This window comes from Copadichromis virginalis, linkage group LG12 (assembly GCF_057382275.1).
Source record: "Copadichromis virginalis isolate Kocher_CV1m ecotype Utaka linkage group LG12, C_Virginalis_male_GT1.1, whole genome shotgun sequence".
In the NCBI taxonomy this organism is placed as follows: domain Eukaryota; kingdom Metazoa; phylum Chordata; class Actinopteri; order Cichliformes; family Cichlidae; genus Copadichromis; species Copadichromis virginalis.
This window is the reverse complement of record NC_140629.1, coordinates 30,743,478-30,771,430: the sequence shown is the minus strand read 5'-3', so window position 1 is coordinate 30,771,430 and position 27,953 is coordinate 30,743,478. Positions and strand designations below refer to the sequence as shown.

The window sequence follows — 27,953 nt, the reverse complement described above, 5'->3', positions numbered from 1 at the left end:
AAAGCCTTGTGGAGGAGACATAAGGACCCAGAATGCAGGCAAGGCTGAGATGTGAGTGAACTTTGTTGCAGGAGGGTGACATACAACCAAAAGTGAGGGTGCAAAAAAACAGAAGTAAGAAAGACTCTCAACCGAGAAAACTAATAAAACAAAACTCAAACCTAAATTTGCAGGAGAACATGGGGAGAGAAACACAGAATGAAGCAGGGCAGTAAGACAGCATGGAGGAACACAGACAGACCAGTAACAAGCAGGATAAAACACAGGGTTTATATACAGACAGGAGCGATCAGGGAATGAGAAACAGGAGGGAGACACAGCTGGGGTAAATTATACATAACGAGAAAGGGGAAGCAAAACTACACTCACTGCATGTAGGACGGGGACTATCAAAATAAAACAGGAAACGAGACAATTAAAAAGACGAGGACTTGACACTGAGAGACAGACTGAAAGAATATGACACATGGAACACAAGGAAGACAGTGACTTAAACTAGAAACCAGAACAGCAAATAACATCAAGAGAACACTGGGAAACACCAAGGACCATGACAATAAGATATTTTTATTAACCTTCTACTTCATAATATAGCTGGAGGCATTCTCTCTTTCTTTCATTGTTTGTAACTCTGTCGTCTTTTTACTCCTATACATACACCACAGCAGACAAATGCTAGGTTTCTATACAGGAAGAGTGCACAATTTCCCCAAAGCCCACTAGACTATGACTAGGACTAGGACTTACTCAGCGTGCACATTTTCAGAGGACATGCCAGTACTACGTTCATGATCTATATATATCATATATGCCCCAACACTCTTTCAATTATCATTTCAAGGCCTCTTTTTTTTTTCCCAAATAACACAATGTAGTTATTATTCATTATGATACATTTGACCACAGGTGTTAAATTAATATTCAAGGTTTTATTGTTTCATGTGTGGTGCAACACCATGTGATACATAGCTACTAATCAAAAAGTGATGTGTTTTGTGGACCCATGAATATAAGTATTGATACATTTGCAGAGGAGCAGGACAAGTTGACTGCAGTAGAGAGCAGCACAATGATAATTTTATTCATAATAAAATCAATTTTGACAGGACCTTTCTAAACCAAAGTTAGAAGGTGCTTCACTTAATTTACCAAAAACTGAATTAAAAACATTATGAAGAAAATTAAAATTCATAACACAAGAAAATACACAAACAAAAAAAGCAAATACAAAAAAAGATGAAGAAAGCAGGGAAGAAATTTTGAGATGAGAAATATTCTACAAAAGCCAATCTCTACAGGTGGATTTTTAAAATTTGATTTGATTGTTTTCCATATATGTGTAACTGACTGTGCTCACCTAACAGTAAGAGGATGTTTATGCCCCAGTCTTTTAGCTATTAGAGTGAAAGCACAGTCCACCTTTGCTTCAAGTATGTGAACTGTCCAGCTGTCCAGTTAGAGTCTGTTGGTGATAGCGACAGAGTTGTGGTCAGATGTCTACGCAAAATGATTGTGGGCAATAATCTCAAAGTAATTTGGGGCTTTTTAAATAAAATATATTTATATTAGGGGCTTTTAAGGAATAAGGTGCTGTTAAAAAAGACCAGTTGAAGACATGTAGTAATTGTTCTCAGATCAGATTTGAATCCAGTCTTCTGTATCAATCTTTTGGCAAACAGGCACTGTTTATCTTGCTAAAGTGGCAACCTATTTTTTGAACTTATTATCATTTCTTTGAATTTGTCTTTTTCTAGTATAAAATTATTTTATAGCATATATTTTATGATATTTTAGTTTTTGTTCACATTTTTTATTTATCTATTTATAAACTCTGTACATGTTAGTCCTTTCCACTTCAGGTATCAGATGGCACAAACATTAAGAGGAGTGATCCCTTAAAAACCATTTTAGCCTCAGACACAGTCACTGTAATTGTTGACACATCATTGTTTGGCATTTTTGCTGTTGTTACTGCAGTAACTGCATAAAAGTGGACGCACATAGCTTCCAGACTTGAAAGCCAATCCAAAAGTGCTTCAAACCTGCATTTTTTCTGATGGCCAGCAGGCGGTGACACCTTTGTTTACAGGGGCAATTATCAGTTTGTTAGTGCATATATATATTCTTAAATTCCTGTATATTTTGTTATACTTTAAGGATGTTCAGTTTATTAGACTGAATCATGTTGGAATGAAACAAAGTTGTCATGTTTTCACCTGAATTTTATTTTACATTTGATTAAAAAAATATTTTTTCCAATTTGAATGTAATACATCAGTAATGTATGAAACATATACTATTGTATTACATGTATTAAATGTATTACATGTGATGTGTAAAACACGTACTCCACATGTAATGTGAAACAGTTGTCACAGGGTGTTCATTTCAGTCATCTGTTCTTGAATTCATCATGTGATCATTTTGTTATGTGACTGGATATTTTTTTCTTGCTTTAGGTCATGGTTCTGAGATTGTTGGAGGGAACGAAGTCGAGCCACACTCACTGCCTTTCATGGCTCGTGTGAGAAGTGCTCGATTTATGTGTGGCGGGATATTAATCCATCCACAATGGGTCCTGACAGCTCCCCAATGTGGAGAGTAGGAATGTTTACTTTCTTAAAATTTCAAAATATTGCAATATTTATCTTTAACTGACTGTGTGAAAGATGATACATAAAGAGATTTAACAAGAGATCACAAGGAAAAAGTCTGTAAGACATGATTTGATCTGACAGCTTGGCAGATTAATGAAAATAGCAAACACAAAATAATCTTCTTTAAAGGTATTTTATTTTACATTTGGTTCAGAACTGGAATAAGAAAGTAGATACTAAACTATGTCAGTTTATTTTGCCCAGAATCTTTTCAAGCATCATATAAAATGCTTTATTATAATTATTAATGTAAAACTTTATTATTATTTTTCTATTTAACCTTTATTTAACCAGGAAGATCCCATTGAGATTAAAAGCCTCTTTTTCAAGGGAGACTTGGCCAAGATAGGCAGCAGCAAGTGTCTCACAGTTACAAAAATTACATAATTAAACACACATGCAAAAATAAATAAAAATAAAATTCAAATAAAATAAAATAAAAATTACAAACAATCTAATTAAAACACTTGCATGTTATGGACTTGGCCTCAACGATTCTTAGTTTTGATTTAAAAGCACTAAATGAAATGAATTCAGTCATTTTCCAGTGGTCACGCAGTTCGTTCCAAACCAAGGGTGCTAAATGGAAAAAAGCTCTTTTGCCAACTTCAGTTTGGGCAAATGGAACAGAAAACAACAAGTAACCTTGCGGATGAAGAGAATAACACCCAGCAGCTTTCATTGCAAGCAGGGAACATACACAGGAAGAAGCGTGATACACAGTACCAACCATTTGAAGACATTGAGCAGAATCATTCATATATAGAACATCTCCATAATCCAGCACAGGTAAAAATGTTGCAGCAATATGCATTAAATGAAACACAACTTACTTTTGAAAATAAAAACTCAGTTTAAACTTCAGTTTTTTCATGAGATTCTCTATATGTGGTTTGAAGGTGAGCGAGTCATCAATCAAGATACCCAGATATTTATACGTGTGAACCAACTCTATTTTATTACCCTCAAGAGTGGTTACTTGAAGAAATCGTTTGGGCCCATTTCCTTGATTTAGAAAACAACATGAGCTGTGTTTTGCCTAAATTGAGAACAAGTTTAAGCTGAAGTAATGAGTGCTGGACAGTAAAAAAGGCTTTCTGTTAGGAATGAAAAGCTTCATGTCCTGTTACAAATACATTGGAGGATGTACAACAGCAATGATGCATGTAGACTGTGGACCATCTAAGGCTGTACAAACCTAGATTGGCAAGTAAGGCTCCAGCCAGAAGCTCAAGTGCTGGTGCAAAGCAGATGGCTTCTGCTAGCAACACATGCACCGATGTGGTGTAGAGGGCTTGAGTCAACAGCACAGGGCCCGATGTGATGCAGATGAGCTTCTGCTAACAGTAAACGCCTTGGAGTAAAGTAGCTGGTTCCAACTAGTGGCACACGTCTTGGTGTGGTGCAGATTGCCTCATCTAGCAGCACTTGCCCTGGTGTGATACAAATGGGTCCAGCAAGCAGCAAAGGCCTCGGTGTGGTGTAGATCAGCGGTCCCCAACATTGTTTGTGCCACGGACAGGTTTATGTCCAACAATATTTTCATGGGTTGGTCTTTAGGGTGATGAAGATAGATAATTACAACAAAATAAAACCAGTACTGGTACCAAAAAAAAAAAAGAGAAGATTTATTCATAACACGGGAAAAGACCCAGGGAAACCGAGCTAACGATAAAAACAATTTAAAAAAACATAATGATAAAAACTGATAAAAACCCTGAAGACCATCAATTTCACACCCGAGCCTCAACTCTCACAGCTCGGTACCAAACGACTCACTGACAAGTACCGGTCCGTGCATCGGGGTTTGGGGACCGCTGGTGTAGATGAGAACGTGTTGAGATGGCCTCAGCGCGCAGCACAGGCCCTGGTGAGGCTCAGATGGTTTCTGCTCGCAGCAGAGGCCCTGGTGTGGTACAGACAACTTCTAGTAGTAGCAGAGGCCCCCCAAAATAGGCCCCTTTCCAAAAATTTACAGGATAATTTAAAATACCCTTAAAAACCTTGTTGGAAAAAATGAAAATGCATTAGAAATAGTAAACAAAACAAAACAAAAAACAGCAACAACAAAAACAAATTCAAAGCAGACATTCAACAAGGAGACATGCTGCTGCCATCTCAGTCTGCTCATCTCCGACATATTTAAAGCTACAATATCTATTCAATACATCACAGCTACATACACGTGAAATATGTAATAGATTTCATAATCTAAAACATTTTATAATATTGAAATTTTCATTTAGCTGTGGGAAAATATCTTGAAATTCATTTAAGGCTCAGTAACAGTGCAGGTGAAATTTTCCAAATATGATGAAGAAAATGTAATTATTTTATGTTTGTTTTACACACTCCTGATCCATTACCATTTTATATACATGAACTGTTTTTGTTTACAGTATGACTCAAGTGATCCTGGGATCACACTCCTGCAGGAATGGGGAATGTGATTCTCGGCAGGTCAGAGAAATTGAGAAACAATTTCCTCATCCTGACTATGACATGCATTCAATGGCAATGACCTCATGTTGCTCAAGGTAGGTTAATAAATCACTGGTCTGGGTCTTCCTGATACCCAGCCGCTGACAGACCTCCTTGAATACCACAGCCTCAAAATTCCGGCCCTGGTCGCTGTGCAGTTCCTCCAAACCGACAAAACATCTCGCTCAGCGGTGGTAACAGCACTCTGGTCAGGGACTGCATAGGCCTCAGGCCACTTAGTGAAGTAGTCCATGGCAACCAGGACGTAGCGGTTCCCCAGGATGTCCACTCCAACCCGCTCCATGGGAGCCCCCACCTGATACTGTTGCAAGGGGGCATGAAAGCGTTGGGAAGGCCCTTTCAGAGCCGTGCAAGCACCGCACCAATGGACATGGAGCTCTACGTCCTGGCGACACCCGGGCCAGTAGAACCGAGACCGAAGTCGCCACAGAGTCTTGGTAACCCCAAAGTGTCTTGCCCCCGCCGCACAATGGACCAGCTGGAGGACCCTGGACCACAACTGTTGAGGTACCAAGAGCTGGAAGACCTCATGGTGACCCCCGGGAGCCTGCCAACGGCAATAGAGGAGGCTGTTCCGCTGACTCCCATCAGCAATTGGAAGTACTTAGGGCCAGAGAAAGGTGAGCTCTAGTGTTAGAGAGACTTGTTGGATTGCAGCTAGTGAGCTGTGTGTTTGGTGATTGATTGCTCCTGCTCTGTGGAGAGGAGTGTGTATGTGTGCGTGTGTGCACGTGCCCGCATGTTACTTACTTTTCAGTTTATTGACCAACACCTGAGTTTTGTTTTGTTGCTTCAAAAAGTGATAGTGGCTTGTCTGTCTCCTTTAGTTATTAGTTATTAATAGAAACATTAATAATACTCTTTAATTTAACGATTCTGCCTCCCGGCCTCCTTTTTTCAATCTGGACAGCTTTTGTTACTTTCCCTAATCCCCTATACATTTTTTAGGGGAACGTAACACAATTACAAAAAGAAAGTCATCAGTTGCCTAGTACAGCCATTGACCGCCCTACATTCCACCGTGTGTGCCCAGGGAATGCTATAACCTGTATGTACGGACTTTCGAATATCCACAAAGAAGTCCCACTCACATCCATCGTTAGCAGTATAAACTCAGCCACTTACAACAATTCCAAGCACCGCGGCACCATTCTAGCTCCCCTTGTGGGGAACACAGCCCATCACATCAAAACCTCTACTGACTTCACCAACAAGGTCAAAAAACCTACACTGGATCCAGGTAAAATCAAATTGTCCTTTGATGGGCTCTCCCTTTTAACTTGTATCCCTAAAACCGAGGCAGTGCAGACTGTGAGAAAACAACTACAGCTCCTTAGAAAAGAGGACCAACTTTACCCCTGATCAGATTTGTACACTGTTAGGCCTTAACACCGCATGAAGCTTATGCGTAAGTTCAATAAAGAAGATCTATGGTGTCACATCTGTCTGCTTCCAGGTGTTGCTAGCTAAATCAAAACTTCACATCACTTCCACTTTCCCATAATGTCAAACTGATTGTGACATCACTCTCGCCCCTCATCCTCTCTTGTCCCTTGCTATTTCACCCTTGCCAGCCTCTCTTGTCCCTCTCCCTCTCTTTTTCCTCACTCTGTCGCTCGCCCTCTCTCTCACCCTCGCTCTCTGTCCCTTGCTCTCCTCCCTCTGTTCCCTGGGTTTTCTTCTGTCTGTGTCCCAGTGTGTGTTTCTCATACTTCCTGTTTTAGTTTGACAGTCTCTTGTCCTTTGTGTTCCAAGTTCAGTTGTTCTTCCCCTGTGTCGTTAGTTAGATTACGTTCTAACTATCCATCTATTCCATCAGTCACGACTCCCCATCGTGACTGATGGAACTGTGGGCAACAGCATAGCAGGCCCAGCAGGCGTGACAACCTCAAACAGAGACGAAGCAAAACCAGCAGGCGCAGGGACTGCTGGTGGAGACTTAGCTGCCCCGGCTGCAGCATCCCGGAGAACTCCAGCAACTCCCAAGCTTGGAGTGCCTCCTTGGCCTGGTCCAGACAGCTGAGCAGCCCCCAAGTCAAGAAGATTGCCAACTCTGGACTGCTGCAAAGAATAGCGCTTATTTCCACCAACTTAGCCTGTACATCCAAGGCTTCAGAAACACGCCTCCAAAGGCACATGAGGCGAGCGATGTTTGCATCCCAAGCAACATCCGCAGAGACCACACCCCTGCCACACATCCCCACCTGAAGCCGGGGCCACATTCAACCAAACACCGGCCACCCGTGTGACAACCTCCCCAAAGTGTGTAGCTTTGCTCTCAGGTTCAGCATGTACTGAATTTCATTTTTTTTCAAGGCTCGAACCTCCCAGTTTTCTTTAATAAGGTCAAGCATACCCCTCGACTTACTGGCATACAGTAATTCAAAGGGAGAAAATACTGCGGGGGCCTGGGGCACCTCCTGCACTGCAAACAAAGGAGGGTCTAACCAGCGGTCCCAATTGTGTTCATCCTCGTGAATGAACTTACAAATCATGGACTCTAAAGTCTTATTCAGCTGCTCCACCAGCCCATCAGTCCGCGGGTAGTAGATGTTGGTCCAAACAGATTTAATCCCCAGTAATTCATACAGCTCTTTTAGTGTGCGAAACAGGAACAAAGTGCCCTGGTCAGTCAGTATTTCTTTCAGAATCCCGACTTGGGAGACATCCTCAAACAATATCTGAGCCACACTCTTTAAAGAGATGGTGCACAGCGGCACTGCTTCCGGGTATTGCGTTGCATAATCCACCAGAACTAATAGCTGCGTGCACTCTGGTGAAATGGCCCGATGAGGTCCATACCAATGCGCTCAAATGGGATCTCCATTAATAGTAACGGGTACAATGGCACTTTTGGAACAGCTGGCTGGTTAACCAGCTGACACTCCGGGCATGCCCAGATGCCCAGCCAATAAAATCGGGCCATTATTCTCTCCAGAGTATTATCTCATCCCATATGCCCTGCCATGGGGTTGCAATGAGCCGCCTGGAAATCCTGATGGCTTTGTGGCACCAACAACTGGGTGTATATTTCATCAGTGCGAGTGTCACGGCACACTCAATACAGCTTATTAGAATGCATCAGTTTCCATTTCTCTAGTTTGCTGACTCATGGTGAAACCACATCTTTTGGGTTTCAGTGAATTCAACACCTGATAAACGAGAGATAAGAAAAAAAATGTTCTGTCCGAGAAATTTTGATGCCTTAAATACCTTCTCCATGAACAAAAGGCAGTACACAGCTGTTTCACACCTTAAGGTTCACACTCCCTTGCTACCTACCAGAGTCCTCAAAGAGACAAAAGACTCTTCCTGTGGAGTTGTCTGCTTCCCCCAACTTCCTTACTAGACCCCCACCATTTGTCTTACTGTATGAGTGTGAGACATGTTAAAATCCAGTGGCACCAAGGTATCATACAATAAAATAATGTGATTAATACATAAGTAAAAGAAATTCCTATACATGCCCCTTCCTGATTTCTTATGTTTTAACATGTTTGTTAAACTTACATGTTTCCAATTTCAAATGTTAACACAGATGTTCAGAGTAAATACAGATTGTAGTTTTTTAAATGATGATTTCATTTAGTTTGGGGAAACAGCTCTCCAACTTTACCTCATGTAGAAAAAGTCATTTCCTTCTAAACCTAATAAGTGGTTTTGTCATCTAGCAAGAACTGCAATCAAGCATTTGCAATAACTAATAAAAAAAGCACTTGGGACAGTTGTGTTGGTGACAGCTTTTGTTATAATATCAGTAATATTTTTATGAATATGGGATACTGTTACATGTTTGCATAGACTTTTGTGAAATATGGAGACACTCCTGGCATTATATGAGCAGAGACTCATTTTTTAGGGTTCGTGGAGATGAGTGTGAAGATCCAAACAATCCCTGTCAGTGATGGAGAAGCTTTGATGAAAATATTTGGTAAAAAGTTCACCAGCATGAAGGAAATTAAGTTTCAAACTTTCCTTAGGAGGACCCCAGCACGCCTGCTTAAAGAAAAGTAAGTGTGGCGATGTTGATGCTTGCAGCGACTGCTGTATAGAGGTCATCCTGCTACACATGAAACACATCAGAGTCATAATTGTTATTTGTTTAGTAGAACTGTACAACACAAGCACTTAGTTACATTTTTCATTGTATCCAGACACAGTTAGAGACACATCTACAGCAGCATCTCTGTGCAGGACAAACGACAGTTGACGAAGAAAACATCAAAAACTTCACTTCACTCCTCTACAATACGTTGGTTCCTTTGTTTAAAAGGCCAAAATGAATCGAGGGAGAACGAGAAGAGGATCGGCGAGTGCTTCACCATACAATACAGTACAGCTGATTAACCTGCAAGAAGAATTTCAAATGATACAGGCTGAAAATGTCAAATTATAAGAAGAGGCAGAAAAATCAAGAGGAGAAGCTACAAATTCAAAGTTTGAAACTGAAGTAGTATTGCAGGAATTACTGCATGTGGGTCTCAAACTTAAAGGAGAGAAAATGGGAAAACAACAGGCAGAAAACGAGAATGAAAACATGAAGAAAGAACTGTTGGAAGCTCAAAAACCATTGGAGGAAGAGAAAACCACAGCACAAGAAGCCAAAAATAAATATCAAACTGCAAAGAAGGAGGCAGGAAATGTGATTCAGGAATTACAGGAGGTGCAGGAAGCTTTTGAAGAGGAAAAAAGGAAAATGCAGTTGGCAATACAAGAAGCTGCAAATGTAATGGCTGAAGGTGAAAAACTAAGGAAGGAATTCCTGCATGTAAAGCAACAACTTGAAGAGGAGAAAAAACATAAACATGAGGCAGAAAATGAGATTGAAAATATGAAGAAAGAATTGTTGGAAGCTCAAAAAGTGTTGGAGGAAGAGAAAATTAAAATACAGGAAGTAAAGAAAGAAATGGAAGATACAAAGAGTTACACTCAAAACATGAAGAAGGAACTGATGGAAGTGCAAGAAGAACTTGCAGAAGAGAAAATTGAGGTGAAGGTGTTCAAGAAAGAAATGACCGGCTCTGCGGTGACCAAGAAAGACTGCAAAGACGCACTTAAAGAAATACGAAAGCACAAAAAGGAAGCTAAAGAGCTCCTCAAACAGAGAGGGAAACTGGCCAAACAGCAGCTGAAAGAAAAATTTAAAGATGCCGAGGAGCAGCTCAACAAAACCTTAAAAGAACTGAAGGCAAAAGAAAAAGAAAAGAAAGCCGAGGACAGGAGGGGATTCTGGAGCAGACTGCTGAGAAAGAACTGACCCAGCAGCATCAAGTTGGAGGAGATCAATAGTTTCTTCCTCCTTCCCCCTCTCTCCACCTTTCTTTCACCCCATCCTTCTTCTTGGGACGTTTGTTTGTTTTTTAAAAAACTCTAATCTAAATACATGTACTGAAATACACAAATAAAATTGCCATAACTTGACCTCATGTTGCCTGCTTCTTTTCTTGTGTGTCTGTGGATGTAAAACAGTAACACACTTTCTGCTCTGTGTCTTTAATTGTAAATAAATGCAATATGTTTTCATTTCAAAATGCAGTGCCAAAAACTTCTGCTCTAAATCTTTTTTTTTAGCGATGCTGTCCGCTTGTTGTGGAAGTTTTCCATTTAAATAAAGCCTGCAGACGAGCGGTGAGCGGTAGCTAACATTCTTTAATCAAAACACACAAAGAACAGACAACCAAGCTTGATGAAGTCCTTGCACGACCGCGGGACAGACAGTCAGCAGAGTCTCCCTGAGCCTAGCATGGCTCTCAGTTAATGATTTCTCTGAATTGTTGTGTTTCCATCACAGAAACGCCATACAGCATATATCTGTAATGAGATTGGTTCACAAGGTTAAACTTATTTCCAAGTTTCTCTAATCCACATGAGGTCAAAAATATACATACAAACTTAAATATATGTACATGCCCCATCTCGACAGGATGGCTTTGGTAGTCATCAGCAAGTTTCTGACATTATTTTGTCTCAATAGGTGTCCTGTTTTCTTGGCAGAACTGAAAGACTTCATTTAAACACAACAACATTCAACATCTGGTCAAAAAGCTAAGAAGAAATGGCCTGCCTGAGGAATTTCAGTGTTTTCATTTGATGGATGTTTCTCTTCATCATCCAGCCAGGCAAGCTGGCTGTCTCATCCTAAGACAGCTGGGACAGGTTCCACAGCACATTTCCCTTCCCACAGCTTCAGACACAAGTATTGTGCAATACTTATTATCATGACTTAGGGTTTTACTCCTTTTTATCTCTCTCTTCCCTTGAAGAAATGTAATACTCTTAGTTCCAAACTTGCTGGAAGGGATATTTTGTTTATAGATGTTCTATTTACTGTTTATTTTGCAAGGGCCTTTCTTTGTGAAGTTTGCATTTCCACCTATGTCTGTGACATCAGTGACATACCTACATGTCCAACACGTTCGCACTCCCAAAGTGTAACATTTTACGCTATGTGAAAAATAGTGAATATATTACACTTCCAGGCACCCAACATGTCCCTATATTACGAGATCGGAAAAATGAGGAAACATGAGAACCGTTTGGAATGAATCTACTTATGTACATACATTTTACTTACATCGCTTTGGAAAACACTATCTAACGTCAATAAAGTGCTGGTTAAGGTTAAGGATAAGGTTATGGTTTGGGATAAGGTTAGGGTTATTACCGCGGGAGTGTCATTCTACTGGATTTCATCCATAACCTTGCACGTAGCATAAGAACGCGAAAGGTGACCTTCTGCGTTCCTCAGGAATTGACAAATTGTCAGCATATTGCGCCTCGAGCGTGAGATTGGGCTGACATGTCACACAATGTGGTGAACCCCCATCACACAGCCACTTATTAATCATGTTAAATTTCACCACAAGCGTATCAGAATGCATCAGTTTCCATTTAAGTAGTTTGCTGACCACATCTTTTGAGCTCAACATAAAAGCTTTGCACGACATTGGGTTTCAGTGCATTCAACTCCTCATGAACGAGAGATAAGAAGAAATGTTCTGTCTGAGAAATTTGGATGCATTAATGATTTCTCTGAATTGTTGTTTTTCCATCAGAGAATCCCCATGCATCATATATCTGTAAAGAGTTGGGTTCACAAGGTTAAATTTATTTCCAAGTTTTTCTAATCCACATGAGTTCAAAATTATACACACAGACTCAATATGCAGATGCCACACACCAACCAGATGCTTTTTGTAGCCACGCGTGTGTGTGTGTGTGTGTTCTGTTACAGTTACTGTTTAAATAGGTGGTAATTAGAATAAAGTTACTTTGTTCGAATAAACAGAATACTGTCAGGAGTTACTGTGTGGATGTGGAGAAGAGAGGACCCAAACGCTGGACTCGTGGTGAGGATTAAGGGTGTTTATTGGAGTGGCAGGATGAACCAATTGGTCGTGTCCAAATTCATGGGCTGCATCCTCCTGAGGACCCGGCCTTCGCGGTCTACGTGGGCCGGGTCCTCAGAAGGTCGGGTAGGCCGGAAGTAAACGGCCGTGAAATTGGACGGTCTAGCCTTCTGATTAGCGTCACCGCTGTCTCGGTGGAGTTTAATAAACTCAGCCGTCTGCTCCTTGCTATCTAAAATATAACAGGACACTGGCGTAAATTCTCATAAAAGGAAATAGGAAGTCACAGTTGGGGGATGTTAGGACTGTATGGAACAGATAGGAAAGAGAGGAGAAGTCTGTTACCCATATCCCTGAATGTAAGAAAGGCTCATTACTGTCAAAATTTAGAAGTAGGTTTGCAGGAGACCCTCCACATGCTTAGCTGTAAAGGTAAGATAACAAGAGGCCAATGGCCCAGTGGAAACTGACAAATGGAAGTAGAGTGGGAGTCTCAGTGCTTGTGGCTTGATAACCATGTTTTGTAGAGGAGTTTGGTGTAGCTTGGGTGAGAGGAGATGGACTTTTATGACCGGCAGGAAGTCACATATACAGAGACACACACAAAGTGCTTTAACTGTTACGACACACACACTCACACACAGGTACGCGCACACGCAGGCACTCACGTGCTCGCACATACATACACAAACACAGTGTTTTGGGTTTACAACACTCCATGTGGGTTTTACAATGGGGGGGTCGTTTCTATAAAACTGGTTGTAACAGACGAAGGAGTTGAGATCTACAGAGGAATTGCCGGGCCCTGTATATCTCCCCTTCTAGAAGGTGCATGAGTGCCTGAAGATGAATAAAGGTTTTGTGAAATAACTACTGAGTTCCAGTGTCTTCTCTGGAGGCCTGAGGAATAAAAGAACTGGGGTGAAACTGAGCTTATACACAGGGTATAACCTAAAATGCTAAATAGTGTTAAAACACTGTCAATGTTACCTGAAAGGGCCAAGCTGTACTGATTGCAAGAGTCACACTTCTGTAGCCATGGTCATATAGGCCTATTAATAGACTGACACGTGAGATTGACACAGACACAGATTTATTTCCACATAGCCTGGATTTATCTACAAATATTTTGATGTTGTGCTGTGAACATTGACTAAATTCATTTTCACATGGACCAAATGAATTTTGAACTAGATCTTGTTTAGGATAAGGTGGTACAACTCTGCCAAAAACAAACATTGCAACTAGGGCTGTTCGACATAACGATATATATCGGATGACGATATAAAAACGTCTATCGTTTCATTTTACGCTATTGTTTGTTTCATGGTGTCGCAAAATAAACTGTTTACAGCAATATTTTTTCATGGTTTTGATGGTCACTGTAGTGGCTATATTAATTTCTTAAAGTTCTCTCTTTCTCTTATATTTTATATAACCACACTACATACGGACAAGCGCCTATTTTTATGCGTTGTTGTTAGCAACAATGACGGTAACAGCATCGCGTGTCCGCTTGTTTATGTTCCACATAAACCTTTCACAATAAAGTTCAAGATCCTGTTGAGACTTTTCAAAATAAACTGAATCACGTGAAAGAGCAGATTATTTACGGATGAGAAGTAAAAACGAGCCGCCAGGTGCTAAAAAATAAACCTTAGACTCAAACGTTAGAACAGGCTTTTCCCCGCAGCACGCCGTGTAATAAATACTCACAAAGAAAACGGTGGCCTTTACAACTTATGTCTAAAAATGTATAGTTTCATGTATCGGTTAAAACACTCGACTCCAGGTACATGCCGCGCAGCTGGAAACACTTCATGCAAGACGAGCTGCCCGAGATTCACAGAATTTACAGAAAATGTTACATTTTTGTGATTTATACCGTTATCGGGACAATAGAATTTTTATATCGGGATATGAGATTTTGCTCATATCAAACAGCCCTAATTGCAACCCGTCTTTGGTTTGTGATCACCAGGGGGTGCTATCATACATTTTTTTTCTCAGAAGTAGAATAAGAGTTGAAGAAAACAAGTGCTAGCCATGTAAACTGCATTTTTAAGGTAGATTCCATTAGCAACAGCAATCAACACTTCAACTCACTACTTCAAAGCAGTGTATCAAAGTAATTTTATGTGCACTTAAAGATGTTGAATTATAGCTTTAACCCAATTTTAGCAATACTAAATCGCATTTTTTAATTTTTGCTTGAAAGATGCCAAAGAAATCAGTGGCGGACAAAATCGCAGTACTTGAAGTCCATTGTGCTTCAAAAGAAGCAGTCATAAAAATTGAAACATTTCAACTCCAAGTGATGACATTTGGCAAAATCTATGCAAACAACTTGGTGAAAAGATTTTGTTAAATTAAACCGACACAATGTATGGGCTGCTCTGGGGTACAGTGATGAAAAGAAAGTGACTGACACAGACAGTAGTGACAATTATAATTGAACCAAGCAGCTCTCCTTTTCAACACAAAGACTGCAAGATTCTCTGAATGTGGAGCCCCCATTTGAACAGTTGATGCATATGATTCTAGATAAGGTCACATATAAAAAGAATACTTTCAAAAAAAGGGAATACACCATTTTGAAACCAGGTACATGGACTCATGTAAATCAGGGAATCTGGAAAGATGTTAAAAGTACATGCACCATTACTTTTAAACGAGCCAAGGTGTACCCCACAACTGTGTCTTGTTTCATAAAAATCAGAGGCTTCTGTAAAGAGTGTAGTGGCCAACTGTATATTACATGTGAAAAGGAACCTGAAATTCATTGTCCAATAGTGCTGAATGGCAAACACAGAAAAATCAATGCACACTGGCTATTCTAAGAGAGCCATGTCCAGAAGTCTGCGGGCACAAGTCACAAAAGAACTTTCTGAAGGCAGACTGCAGCCCCATGTGTGGCGAGCATCAGAGGCAGCAAAGCTGATGAACTTTGGTGATCCAGAGCCAAGCAATCTACTAAATTTGACAACTCTGTTCAAAGTTCAAACATGAACAAAATCAACTAGAAGTGGCTCATAAAAACCCAATACTGAGTTTCAGTGCATTCAACTCCTCATGAACGAGAGATAAGAAGAAATGTTCTGTCTGAGAAATTTGGATGCATTAATGATTTCTCTGAATTGTTGTTTTTCCATCAGAGAATCACCATGCAGCATGCAGCAAATTACTGACAGAGGTCAGTAATTTGCACCAGAGGTACACTTCAACTGTGAGAGACAGAATGTGAAAAAAAAATCCATGAATCCACATGGTAGGATTTGTAAAGAATTTATTCGTAAATCAGGGTGGAAAATAAGTATTTGGTCAATAACAAAAATACAACTCAATACTTTGTAACATAACCTTTGTTGGCAATAACAGAGGTCAAACGTTTACTATAGGTCTTTACCAGGTTTGCACACACAGTAGCTGGTATTTTGGCCCATTCCTCCATGCAGATCTTCTCGAGAGCAGTGATGTTTTGGGGCTGTCGCCGAGCAACACAGACTTTCAACTCCCGCCACAGATTTTCTATGGGGTTGAGGTCTGGAGACTGGCTAGGCCACTCCAGGACTTTCAAATGCTTCTTACGGAGCCACTCCTTTGTTGCCCCGGCGGTGTGTTTTGGATCATTGTCATGTTGGCAGACCCAGCCTCGTTTCATCTTCAAAGTTCTCACTGATGGAAGGAGGTTTTGGCTCAAAATCTCACGATACATGGCCCCATTCATTCTGTCCTTAACACGGATCAGTCGTCCTGTCCCCTTGGCAGAAAAACAACCCCATAGCATGATGTTTCCACCCCCATGCTTCACAGTAGGTATGGTGTTCTTGGGATGCAACTCAGTATTCGTCTTCCTCCAAACACGACGAGTTGAGTTTATATCAAAAAGTTCTACTTTGGTTTCATCTGACCACATGACATTCTCCCAATCCTCTGCTGTATCATCCATGTGCTCTCTGGCAAACTTCAGACGGGCCTGGACATGCACTGGCTTCAGCAGCGGAACACGTCTGGCACTGCGGGATTTGATTCCCTGCCGTTGTAGTGTGTTACTGATGGTGACCTTTGTTACTTTGGTCCCAGCTCTCTGCAGGTCATTCACCAGGTCCCCCCGTGTGGTTCTGGGATCTTTGCTCACCGTTCTCATGATCATTTTGACCCCACGGGATGAGATCTTGCGTGGAGCCCCAGATCGAGGGAGATTATCAGTGGTCTTGTATGTCTTCCATTTTCTGATGATTGCTCCCACAGTTGATTTTTTCACACCAAGCTGCTTGCCTATTGTAGATTCACTCTTCCCAGTCTGGTGCAGGTCTACAATACTTTTCCTGGTGTCCTTCGAAAGCTCTTTGATCTTGGCCATGGCGGAGTTTGGAGTCTGACTGTTTGAGGCTGTGGACAGGTGTCTTTTATACAGATGATGAGTTCAAACAGGTGCCATTCATACAGGTAACGAGTGGGGGACAGAAAAGCTTCTTACAGAAGACGTTACAGGTCTGTGAGAGCCAGAGATTTTCCTTGTTTGAGGTGACCAAATACTTATTTTCCACCCTAATTTACGAATAACTTCTTTACAAATCCTACCATGTGAATTCATGGATTTTTTTTTCACATTCTGTCTCTCACAGTTGAAGTGTATCTCTGGTGCAAATTACTGACCTCTGTCATCATTTTAAGTGGGGGAACTTGCACAATCGGTGGCTGACTAAATACTTTTTTGCCCCACTGTATCTGCAATGAGTTGGGTTCACAAGGTTAAATTTATTTCCAAGTTTCTCTAATCCACTGTTAGAAGACCTGGGTTGTAAACCCAGAGTTTTTAATTTAAAATATTATTGAACTGATAATATTTGCCATTAATTATTATTTCTACTCTCTATGTTATGTTTCCTGTTTTACTTTGAAAGTCCATGTCCTATATTAATGTGTCTGGTTTTGCTTCCCCTGTCTCGTTAGCCCTGATTTGCCCCAGCTGTGTTTCCCTCCTGTCTCTCATTCCTTCATTGCTCCCTCTGTGTATTTAACCCCTGTGCTTTTCTTTGTCTCTGTTGCAATCTACTATGCTGTGTGTTCTGCTTGGCTGCCTGTTTATGCTTAGGTTATGTTTTCCAGTTTAATTAGTTTTCTGTTCCTTTCTGCTATCCAACAATAAAGCTGAGTTTTGGAGTTTACATTTGCCTCAGAGAGTCTGCACTTTTGGGTCCATCATTCCTCCACTTCTGCCTGCACAGTCTTCACGCGACATCCACATGAGTTCAAAATTATGCATACAGACTCAATATGCAGATGCCACACCTCAACCAGTTGCAAATACAGAAACCTGACAAATACACGGCAGTCATTTCCTGTTTCATATGTTAGGCTATCCCCTTTTCTATGCCTTTGTGACCAAGTGGTCAGAGGGATTAAATAAAAACTATTTAAAAAAAAAATGACAATGCCACCTAGGGGAATTTCACCCCCAGGAAATATATTTAAGAGATAAAAACGAATAAAAGATGGCTTGCACAAGTTCAAGGATGCACACTGGACAGGTTGACTCAATATTAATACAATTTTATTTATAGTCAGAAGAATAAACAAGAAAAAAACCCAATAGAAAACATTGAATGTGGTGTTGTCTTTGACAGTGTCCTGAAATAAAACAAAACATTCATGGAACTGGGACTTACCAGCAGCCATGGACCAAATGAAAATCATATGGGAAAAATCACCACAGCCTATACACCCAGTACACAAAGGAGTGTGTGGAAATGACCCACCATCTATGGTCCCAGGGCCAAATGTGAGTGAAGTTGCCCCCTCCACCTTTTTCAAATCCAACAAAAGTGGTATCAAACGTTTGTGCTGCAAAAATTTTAGTTTGTGCTGCTATCATTTTAAAGATATTAATGGAAGTTTCTAGAGGTCCTCAGAGGTCAGGTCAGCCAGCGCTCAAGAACATTAAACATGGTCTGTCCAAGCATGAAAATCTCCCTTTAAGGATAGATAAATGCATTGCAACTCATCTTTGTTTCATTGAAGGGAACATGCGGATCTGTTCGGCAAAACAAATACGAAAAGCAGAGGTTGTCAGACAGGATGGTAGAGTAAAGCGTCAAGATCCACACCAAGCCTTTGTGGAGCAGGAAGTGGATGATTAACCCTCTCAGGAGCCCAAAATTGACACAGACATGGACATTGAAGAAACAGCAGCTTTGGAAGATGTGAGAGGCCTTGCATTTCCGCCAAAGAAGAGGATTCCCAGCATCAGCATGACACTCGGGCAGAGGATCGCTCTAGCCTGACCACGAGGGTGTGAGTGCAAGCAACAGGGCAGAATGAACTAATTAAAACCAGGCGAACCATGAAAAGGTAAGTGTGATATTCTGGGTTAGACTCTTTGAAAGGATCAGGATAGAAGGACGTGGATATGTGCTTTATTGAACAGCAGGACATAACCACTCAAAACACTTGTTTTTTCTTAGCGGTGTATAAGCTACCTTTTTGTTATATGTCAGCCAACGAAGAACTAGCCCTGTAACAGGCACTTCTGTATTTTTACCATTGGGGGCGACAACAATTCACTCTGATATGCACAACGTCTCCCTCCAAAAAAACACGAACAGGTTGGGTTCTGTGATCATGGTGTTGCTTCTGCTCAGACCGTTTCTGTTCAGTGTGTCTGGTTAGTTCAGGCTTGAGCAGGCTGAAACGAGTACGGATCTGACATTTCAAGAACAACTCTGCTGGTGTATGACCCGTCACAGAGTGCGGTGTTCTGCGATACATGATAAGGAAGTTTGCAATGACTGAGTGGCAATGTGGCCTTACTATCTGCTTCCAGCACATTCTTCATCAGGGATCATTTCAGGATTTGTACTGATCTCTCTGCTGCCCCGTTTGATGCAGGATGATAGGCAGGTACAATTGTGTGTCTGATCCCATTTAACTCCAAAAGCTGACTGAATACCTTTGACACAAGTTGACGTCCATTGTCTGAAACAAGCTCTTCTGGAAGTCCATATCAAGTCCATATCAAAACCTCAATGGTATTGTGTGAGGAAATGGATGACATAGGGAACACTTCCAACCATTCTGAATAACTGTCAGTGACAACTAAAAAGTACAGCTTGTCTTTTTCAGCAAAATCAATGTGAATCCGTTGCCAGACTTTCTCGGGCCACTTCCATGGATGGAGTGGTGCAACAGCTGGTGACTTCTGTACAGTCTGGCACTTTCTGTCAGTAAACTGGTGGAATGATAACTCGTTGTCCCCAAAGAACACATCCTTGTTCTGCTGACAGCTCTTGTCTGCGTGTAAAGTAAGGCTTAAATGATCCCAGGTACTCCACACTGCTCTGAAGAAACTTGGCACTTCACTCTGACGCCATGCTTCTCCAGACATGTGAGTGCTTCCTCCAACCTCTTCGAATGCTCCCTTTCAGACGAAGCAGTGATGAGGATGTCATCCAAAAAACAGGTCACATGATCCTTCCCCTGAAGGATTTGATCCATCACAGACTGGAAAAGAGCCGGAGCACTGGAAACACCATAGCTGAGGCGATTGTACTTATAGAGACCTTTGTGTGTGTTGATGACCAGATACCTCCCTGATTCTTCGTCTAACTGTAGCTGCTGATAGGCACGAGAAAGGTCAAGTTTACTGAAGGATGTTCCTCCAGCTAAATTAGCAACCAAATCTTCACTATTAGGAAGTGGATATCTTTCCTGTTCAACACACTGGTTGACACTGACTTTGTAGTCACCACATATCCTAATTGTTTTGTCTGCTTTCGGTACAGTAACAATAGAGGATACCCGATCACTTTTCTCAGCCTTTGAAATGACCTATTTTACCACTGGGGGGGCAACAATTCAATCTATTACAGTAAGCCCAATTAAAAACAGTCCTGCAAAATGAAAAAAAAAACAATGACACAGCGGGATAAAACAAATACTACAAGACAAGACAGCAGCTCCACCGAGGAAGAGCCCTGAAACAGCGGCTGGACAGGCGTTTCGATCCTCCAATTAAGGTCAAACTGATCGCCACGAGAGGTTACGGCAGCAATGAAATCCTAAGAAAACAAAAGATAAATGTAGCCTTAGCCTCGTTTATTTGGGAGTAATTGTAAATACAATTTAACGCGGCTTACCCCAGGACCGGAGACGCTATACTGTGCTGCTGATAATAATCGGAGCATACACCTCTCTCTACGACGGCTGGAGTAGAAAAGAATAAAAATGGCCACACTACAAACGGGGCCGCAAAAATATAACTATAAAATCGAATGCCGCGAGGAAATCAGAGGAGAAGCGAGAGCCTACCTCTAGCTGTCATGCGACTCGATCAACTCGCTGGATTAATCCATAGCGTTGTGCAAGCATTTACTTCTGCTTTTCACCAGAAGCACGGGAGGAATGAATCAGAGGGAGACTGGCTTACCCTGACCGGCGCCGCCCTGCAATCAATGTACAGGTGGGTTCTCAATTAATGCAGTCACGTAACGATGAAGAGGGAGCACAGAGAGCGAAGAGCGAGAGTGGTAGAGCAAATGAGAGAGAGAAAGATACCGGTGATGGCGGGCCCCCGGTCAGGGCAAGAGTCCCCTGCAGCTGTTGGTGCTGCAGTCGCAGGTGCTCGAGCTTGTCCACGGCTCGAGCACCTGCCTTGTCCACTGAGGCAGGGAACTGGCACGTGTTGGAGGCCATGGACTGCTACAGGAGGTGGAGGGAGTGACCGCGGGTGGCTCATGACTACTGAGTTCGACTGAAAGGAGCCTGCGACACCAGGTGCCGAGGGGGAGCTTTTGTGCCTGGCGACAAGGTTTGGGTGTACTGCCCGGTTTGCAAGAGAGGAGTGCCCCCCAAGCTCTGCAGCCACTGGCAAGGGCCGGCGGAGGTCGCGGAGCGGCTAACAGAAGTGGTGTACCGGGTCCGCATGCCTGGCTGGGGCGCATGGTGGTGTTGCACCAGGACAGACGCTCACCGTACTGACCGCTCGCTCCAGCAGCCGCCGGAGCAGGGGATGCTGGTGGCACCCCATGTTTTAATCCGAGTGACTTTTCCCCCGCCGGTCGAGATCGGTGGTCGGTGTACCGAAAGAAGACACATCGACGTTTGCAGGACTTTGTGTTGGGTAATGGGGTTGTCGGGGACGGCTGACCCCTTAGGTGGGGGCTGTTTAGGGTTTTGTTTTGACAGCTATATTCTGTTGTCCAGGCGGCAGCGTTATGTTGCCATGGTTACCATGTGGCGCGCTCTCTCGGCGACTGTGTGTTTTCTGGGAGAGGGAGTGCCTTTTTTTGTTGTTGTTGTTGTTATGCTAGTGCTGCGCCGACCAGTTGGGCTAGCGGCAGTGTTCTCCTGTTGAATGCAAATAAACGTCTGTGCTCCCTGGCTAACACTGCAGAAAGCAAGACCAAACGATACCTCTGTCTCCTCCTTGTCTGAGCTCACCACAGTATGTTAATTTTGCTGACTCATTAATTCTGTGGTCATACCACATCCTTGCAGTTCAAAATATAAAGCGGGGCATCACAGTCAGTTTCAACATTCAACATCTGATCAAACAATTTTGAAGAAATGTCCTGCCTGAGGAATTTCAATGTTTTCTTCTCATGCATGTTTCTCTTCATCATCCAACCAGGTAAGTAATGTCTTCTATTTCATTTTACTTTTAATTTTAAAATAAAACATTTTGTCCATCTTGGAATCGATTAAAATATAATACATCGGTAATGTGTGAAACATATATTGCTGTATTACATATCATACACCATATGACATGTAAAACACACCCTACATATGTATTATAAAGTAGTTCGTTTCACTCAGATGTTGTTTACACATTCCTCTCAATTGTCCCATGAATTTGAATGACAATATTTCATGAAATACAGATGTCTTTAAAGCACAGAATGAAAATTACAATAATCTCAGTTTAGTTTAACAGTCGTGCAAGTACAATGAAGAATTCATCCATGAGAAATATACCTAGTAAAATTTCTCATGATTAAAAAGTGTGCAAGTATATGTGTGTGTTGCTGTTATTGTTTTTGGCGGTAGTGGTGAATGGGGTAAGGTTGTTAATGATATATTTGATCACAACCTTAGAAGCGTTTAGGAGCCCATTTTGCTGACTTGTTAATTTCAGTTGTCAGACCACATCCTTTCAGATTAATATATAAAGCTGAGCGTCACAGTGTCAGTGCATTCAACATCTATGAGAGACAAAAGGCAAAATGTTTTGCCCGAGTAATTTCTGTGTTTTCCTTTCATGCATGCTGTTTTTGACTGCATCATCTGCTGATTTTGTTATGTGACTGTATATTTTTTCTTACTTTAGGTCATGGTTCTGAGATTATTGGAGGGAAAGAAGTCGAGCCACACTCACTGCCTTTCATGGCTCATGTGAGTAGTGAACGATCTGTGTGTGGCGGGATATTAATCGATCCACAATGGGTCCTGACAGCCGCCCACTGCAAAGAGTAGGAACACTTACTTTTCTTAAACTTTCAAATCAAAATATTGCAATATTTATGTTTAACTGACTGTGTGAAAAATAATACATAAAGAGATTTAACAGGAGATCACAAGGAAAAGGTCTGTAAGACATGACTTGATCTGACAGCTTGGCAGATTAATGAAAACAGAAGTTGATTACACTCCAAGAAATGACAGAAAACAATTCTAATCCAGCCTTCAAAATATTCATAAATATGTATAAAAGGTGCCTTTTAAATAACAAACATACAAATAATCCTCTTTAAAGGTATTTTATGTTACCCTTGCTTCAGAATTGGAACAAGAAAATAGACACTAATATGTGTCAGTTTATTTTGTCCAGAATCTTTTCAAGCATCATATAAAATGCTTTATTATAATTATTAATGTAAAACTGCTTAATGATTGGAGAGGATGAATATATAACCTTTACAACACTGGGAAATAAGTTATTGTTCATTTTTTATTTATAGTTTGTCCATTTTATTGCATGTTACAGAGAGACAAAATTGCACTCAGTTAAAGAATAACAGACATCACAGCTACATACACATGAAATATGCAATAGATTTTATAATCTAAAACATTTTTATAATGTTGAAATTTCATTCAGCTGTGGGAAAATATCATGAAATTCATTTAAGGCTCAATAACAGCGCGGGTGAAATTTTCCAAATATAATGAGGCAACTATGATTAATTTATGATTGTTTTACACACTCCTGACCTGTAACCATTTTATATGCGTGAACTGTTTTTGTTTACAGTATGACTATAGTGATACTGGGAGCACACTCCCTCAGGAATGTGGAAGTTGATTCTCGGCAGGTCAGAGAGGTTGAGAAACGATTTCCTCATCCTGGCTATTACAGTCCATTCAAGGGCAATGACCTCATGTTGCTCAAGGTAAGTTGATAATTCACTGATCAATACCAAGTGAAGCAAAACCCAGAAGAACCCAGAAGAAAAATACTGTGATAATTAGATTTTATCTTCAGATAATTTAAATATTTTGTTTCAAACATGTTGTATCTTTTTTATTGTTATTTATTTATCTTCTGTCCCTTGAAGTGGACATAAAGTCTTGTTGGATCACAAAATGACATGATGAAGAAGAGTAATTCAATTCAATTCAGTTTTATTTGTATAGCGCAAAATCACAACAACAGTCGCCTCAAGGCGCTTTGTATTGTAAAGTAGACCCTACAATAATCCATGCAGAGAAAAGTCCAACAATCAAATGACCCCCTTTGGCGACAGTGGGAAGTGATTGCTCATAGTAGGACATTAAGACGTGTCAGGGGATGAAGTGGAGGAGGGCCTGGCATTAGAGCAGGGGTGTCCAAGTCCAGTCTTCGAGAGCTACTGTCCTGCAGCTTTTGGATGCATCCTTGTTCCGACACACCTGAATCAAATGAATGGTTTGTGTTCAGGCCTTTGCCAAACTTGATGGCATGCTGAAGAGGTAATCCAATGATTTTATTCAGCTGTGTTGGAGTAGAGATGCATCTAAAAGCTGCAAGCCAGTAGCTCTCGAGGATTGGAGTTGGACACCCCTGCATTAGAGCAACAAGGTGAAAATTCAGAAGGAGGACATACCAGCTTTTGAGGACCCTGAGAAGGGGCAAAATGATGACAGATAGTGTCCATTGTGGATAAGAAGTATTGTATGAGCTAGGGCTCTGAAGTTCTGGAATTTGGTTTATCAACCACCATACAGGAGACAAGCCTGTGAAGAGAAAAAATTTTTCAGGCTCCTCAAAAGCTGATATGTCCTCTGAGCTTTCACCTTCCTGCTCTGATGTGTGTTCTCCCTTCACCTCAACCCCTGACAGTAGGAAGACTGACTCCCCTTCCGTAGTTTCTTTTTGCTTTTCTCCCTAATGTCTGACTTCTTGAAGTATGGAGATTGGTTGAAAATGTGATGTAAGTCCTGCTGTTCACTACAAAGGAAAATGAATAAGTTTTGTGTGTCTCAGACTCATGTCCTTGACAGAGGACAAAAATTAATTGCTGGGTATTACTAGGAGGAAAAAAGGTAAAAGCAGACTTATTCTCTTTAATGTATTTTTGTGTACGTATAATTAGACTTTTTAATAAGTTACAACACCTATTTTCCTTTTACAAAACAAAATACAGCATATAAATAAATGAGTGGGGGTTCAAGACTTTAGCACAGTGCTGCATGAATACTTACGTTATGACCTGCTCTGTAAAGGTCAAATATAAACAGTCATAATGAGTATGTAACATGTCCATTTAATTATTGTTCAGCTTAAAAAAACAGTGAAGCTCACCAAGACAGTGAAGTGTCTCCAGTTGGGCAACACCGTCAAGGAGCCTCCAGCTGGCAGCAAATGTATGGTGGCTGGATGGGGACGAACTGAAAGCAACCAACCATCTGATGTCCTCATGTCTGCCAATGTGACTGTGATCGACAGAGAGACATGCAACTCTTATTATTATACTGTTATCACCAGTGACATGATATGTGCTGGTTCAACTGGCAAAAAAAAGGTTGATGTTTGTCGAGTAAGTATATTGAGTGTGTGTGTATTTTTATTAGTTCTCTGAATTAAACAGGCATTCAGCTCAACACTCTTGGCTTTTTCACATCCACAAGTAGTCAAAGAATGACTACCATGTATTTGTTTTTCCTGCAGGGGGATTCAGGAGGGCCACTGTTGTGCGATGGGGTGCTGGTTGGAGCTACTTCTTTTGGAAGGACGTGTGAGAGTAAAGAGAACGTACCGGGAGTCTACGCATTTGTCTCAAACAAACAACTCAGCTGGATCAAAGAAACAATGAAGTCATATGAAATGCCATGAATCCACAGGCATCAATACATATGAGCTAAGCAAGACAAAAATATTTTATGCTTAATCTGTCACTGCTTTCACCATAGAGGATACACATATATGATATCAGCCCCGTCATGGTTAGTACTGTCCACTGCAGAAACATAAAACCAGATCTTCTTTGCAGCCTTTCTCTTGGACAATCATTGTAAAGGTTTGTGGATTATTAAATTTTCCAGAATTGCGTTTTGGCTGCTGTTGCTGTAGAGTCTACATAAATGTGGTTATTTCTGAAAGAATTTCTACAAGAACAGTTCCTAAAATAATTTCTTCTTGCAGTGAAAAATGACCTTTACCCATCTTTTATTGTCTTACTTGTAAAAAGATAATACTTAATACTGTTAACTAGAAAACTGAGTTAAAAAGATTTGTTTATGAAAACCCCCAAGAAACATTTTATATACCTTTTACATTTTCTACTTTCTAATAAAGCTAACAGCATGAACAAAAAAGATTTCTTTCTTTCTCTCTTTTGTTGTTTGTACTGCAATTCTTTCAAAATTGTGTTTTTACACTAACTCTTAAATCTTTAAAAATGTTTGTGACCCAGAGCTAATAGTTTAGTCTTTTATTTTTAGTATTCAAATTTAATAACTTTTAATTTCTTTTAAAGAAACATTTTTGTAATTGTATTTTCAGAAAGCTAACCAGCAGATGCATGATGTGATTATTCTCTGATCTTATTGTTGGATTGTCATTTATGCTTAGAAACATATACTTATATATGCTTAGAGTTATATAATCGATTGCTTATTGATAGGATCTCTGATCCTTAGTAGTCTGTAAAGACTGTGTGCATTCCAGAGCACTCTGGCATACACACACATCTTAAGGTCATGATAGAGGTTGTACCTTCTCTCTGATTTATACTATGGGAGTACACATACTCTGTATCTGTCTAAGTATAAGGGTCCTTTGTTTAGGTGGACCGCTAGACTCCTGGCACCGGCTTTTTAAGGAGCCGTTCACAGGGCCATATCTTGGCACACACACACAAACGTACCTACACGTACACACAGACGGTACGCTTTGTTCACATGTATGCTTGTGTTAGATGGCGTATGTTAATGAAACTACGCATATTCATGTAACCACAATAAAAAGCAATAAAGTGCTACGGGGGAGCTGACTGAGAGTGACCGGGGTTCGAGTGGCAGGAACAGCGCTCGTCTCGGTCATCTCCTTTGTTCACAAGATCACACAAAGAGTTCTGCCTGGTGTCCCATACTTTGCTAGCTGCAGTAGAATTGTCTCTGATTGTTCTAGCAATAGGTTTGTGCTAGTGTAAGAGATTCTTTTATCAAGCACTCAGATGTAATGAAATAACACTCAGACACTTCAGCAGTTTAACGTGCACGGGTGAAACCTCAACAGAGATTCACACCCGTGGAGCAGCTCGCTGCCTTTATTTATACACAGTAGGAAGCATACAAAAAAGGAAATATCATGCTTATCTTGTCAAGCAAGCAGGTGTGATTTCTCAAAAACTTTGTATCCTCCACAAGGTCGTTTCTTACTCTTGGGTGGCGGTTTCCTGCTGCTGACATTTAATAAGAAGGCAAACAGTTTCCGTTATAGAGTAGAGAGCCAGCAGTTAAAATATGCAGCTGTTTGAGTACAAGACAGAAATATAAACACTCTTAGCTGATTATTATATGAATAATAAAACCTTTAAAAGCAAAAATCCTCTGACAGCTAGACAGACCTATCACTTATTAAATTTGGTTCCTGAGCTAGGACAAAAACAAAAGTTCATAGTTAGTAAACCCCTTTTAGACAACAATCACTGTGTTGAATATTTGTGGTTGTACATAAATATAAATGCAATAAATAATAGCAGGAAAGTGATAATTACAGTCTGACTTTGAGGCCTAAGAAAAATGATACTTTTTCTCTGCTTTTCTTCCAAGTTTTCTTCAAAACACATTTACAGTAAAGTATAGAAAGAGAATATTCACTGAAAAAACACAAAACAATCAAACAACACTTACTTGCACAACTAGTTGATACAAAATCTTAAAACATTTAGTTGCACATGTTGAAGGCTTTCCCCTTTCAGTCAGTGACTGTGGCCCATGTAGACACTTTTTTACATGTGCA

General features: G+C 40.8%; 1 protein-coding gene across 1 annotated transcript; it reads left to right on the top strand.

Moving 5' to 3' along the window:
• The first annotated feature begins 21,839 nt into the window (after positions 1-21,839).
• Positions 21,840-26,304, top strand: LOC146697328 (granzyme K-like). The gene is made up of 5 exons (XM_085476026.1): positions 21,840-22,139; positions 22,839-22,980; positions 23,763-23,901; positions 25,270-25,527; positions 25,659-26,304. Exons 1-5 carry the CDS (start codon positions 22,076-22,078, stop codon positions 25,821-25,823), a joined length of 768 nt encoding a protein of 255 aa, XP_085332152.1. The 5' UTR covers positions 21,840-22,075; the 3' UTR covers positions 25,824-26,304.
• Positions 26,305-27,953: the final 1,649 nt, after the last annotated feature.

Coding starts and splice junctions, on each gene's coding strand:
- LOC146697328 (XM_085476026.1), top strand. CDS start 22,076: ATGTCCTGCCTGAGGAATTTCAATGTTTTCTTCTCATGCATGTTTCTC. Junction 22,981..23,762: donor ACAGCCGCCCACTGCAAAGA/GTAGGAACACTT, acceptor TTTTGTTTACAG/TATGACTATAGTGATACTGG. Junction 25,528..25,658: donor AAAAGGTTGATGTTTGTCGA/GTAAGTATATTG, acceptor TTTTTCCTGCAG/GGGGATTCAGGAGGGCCACT.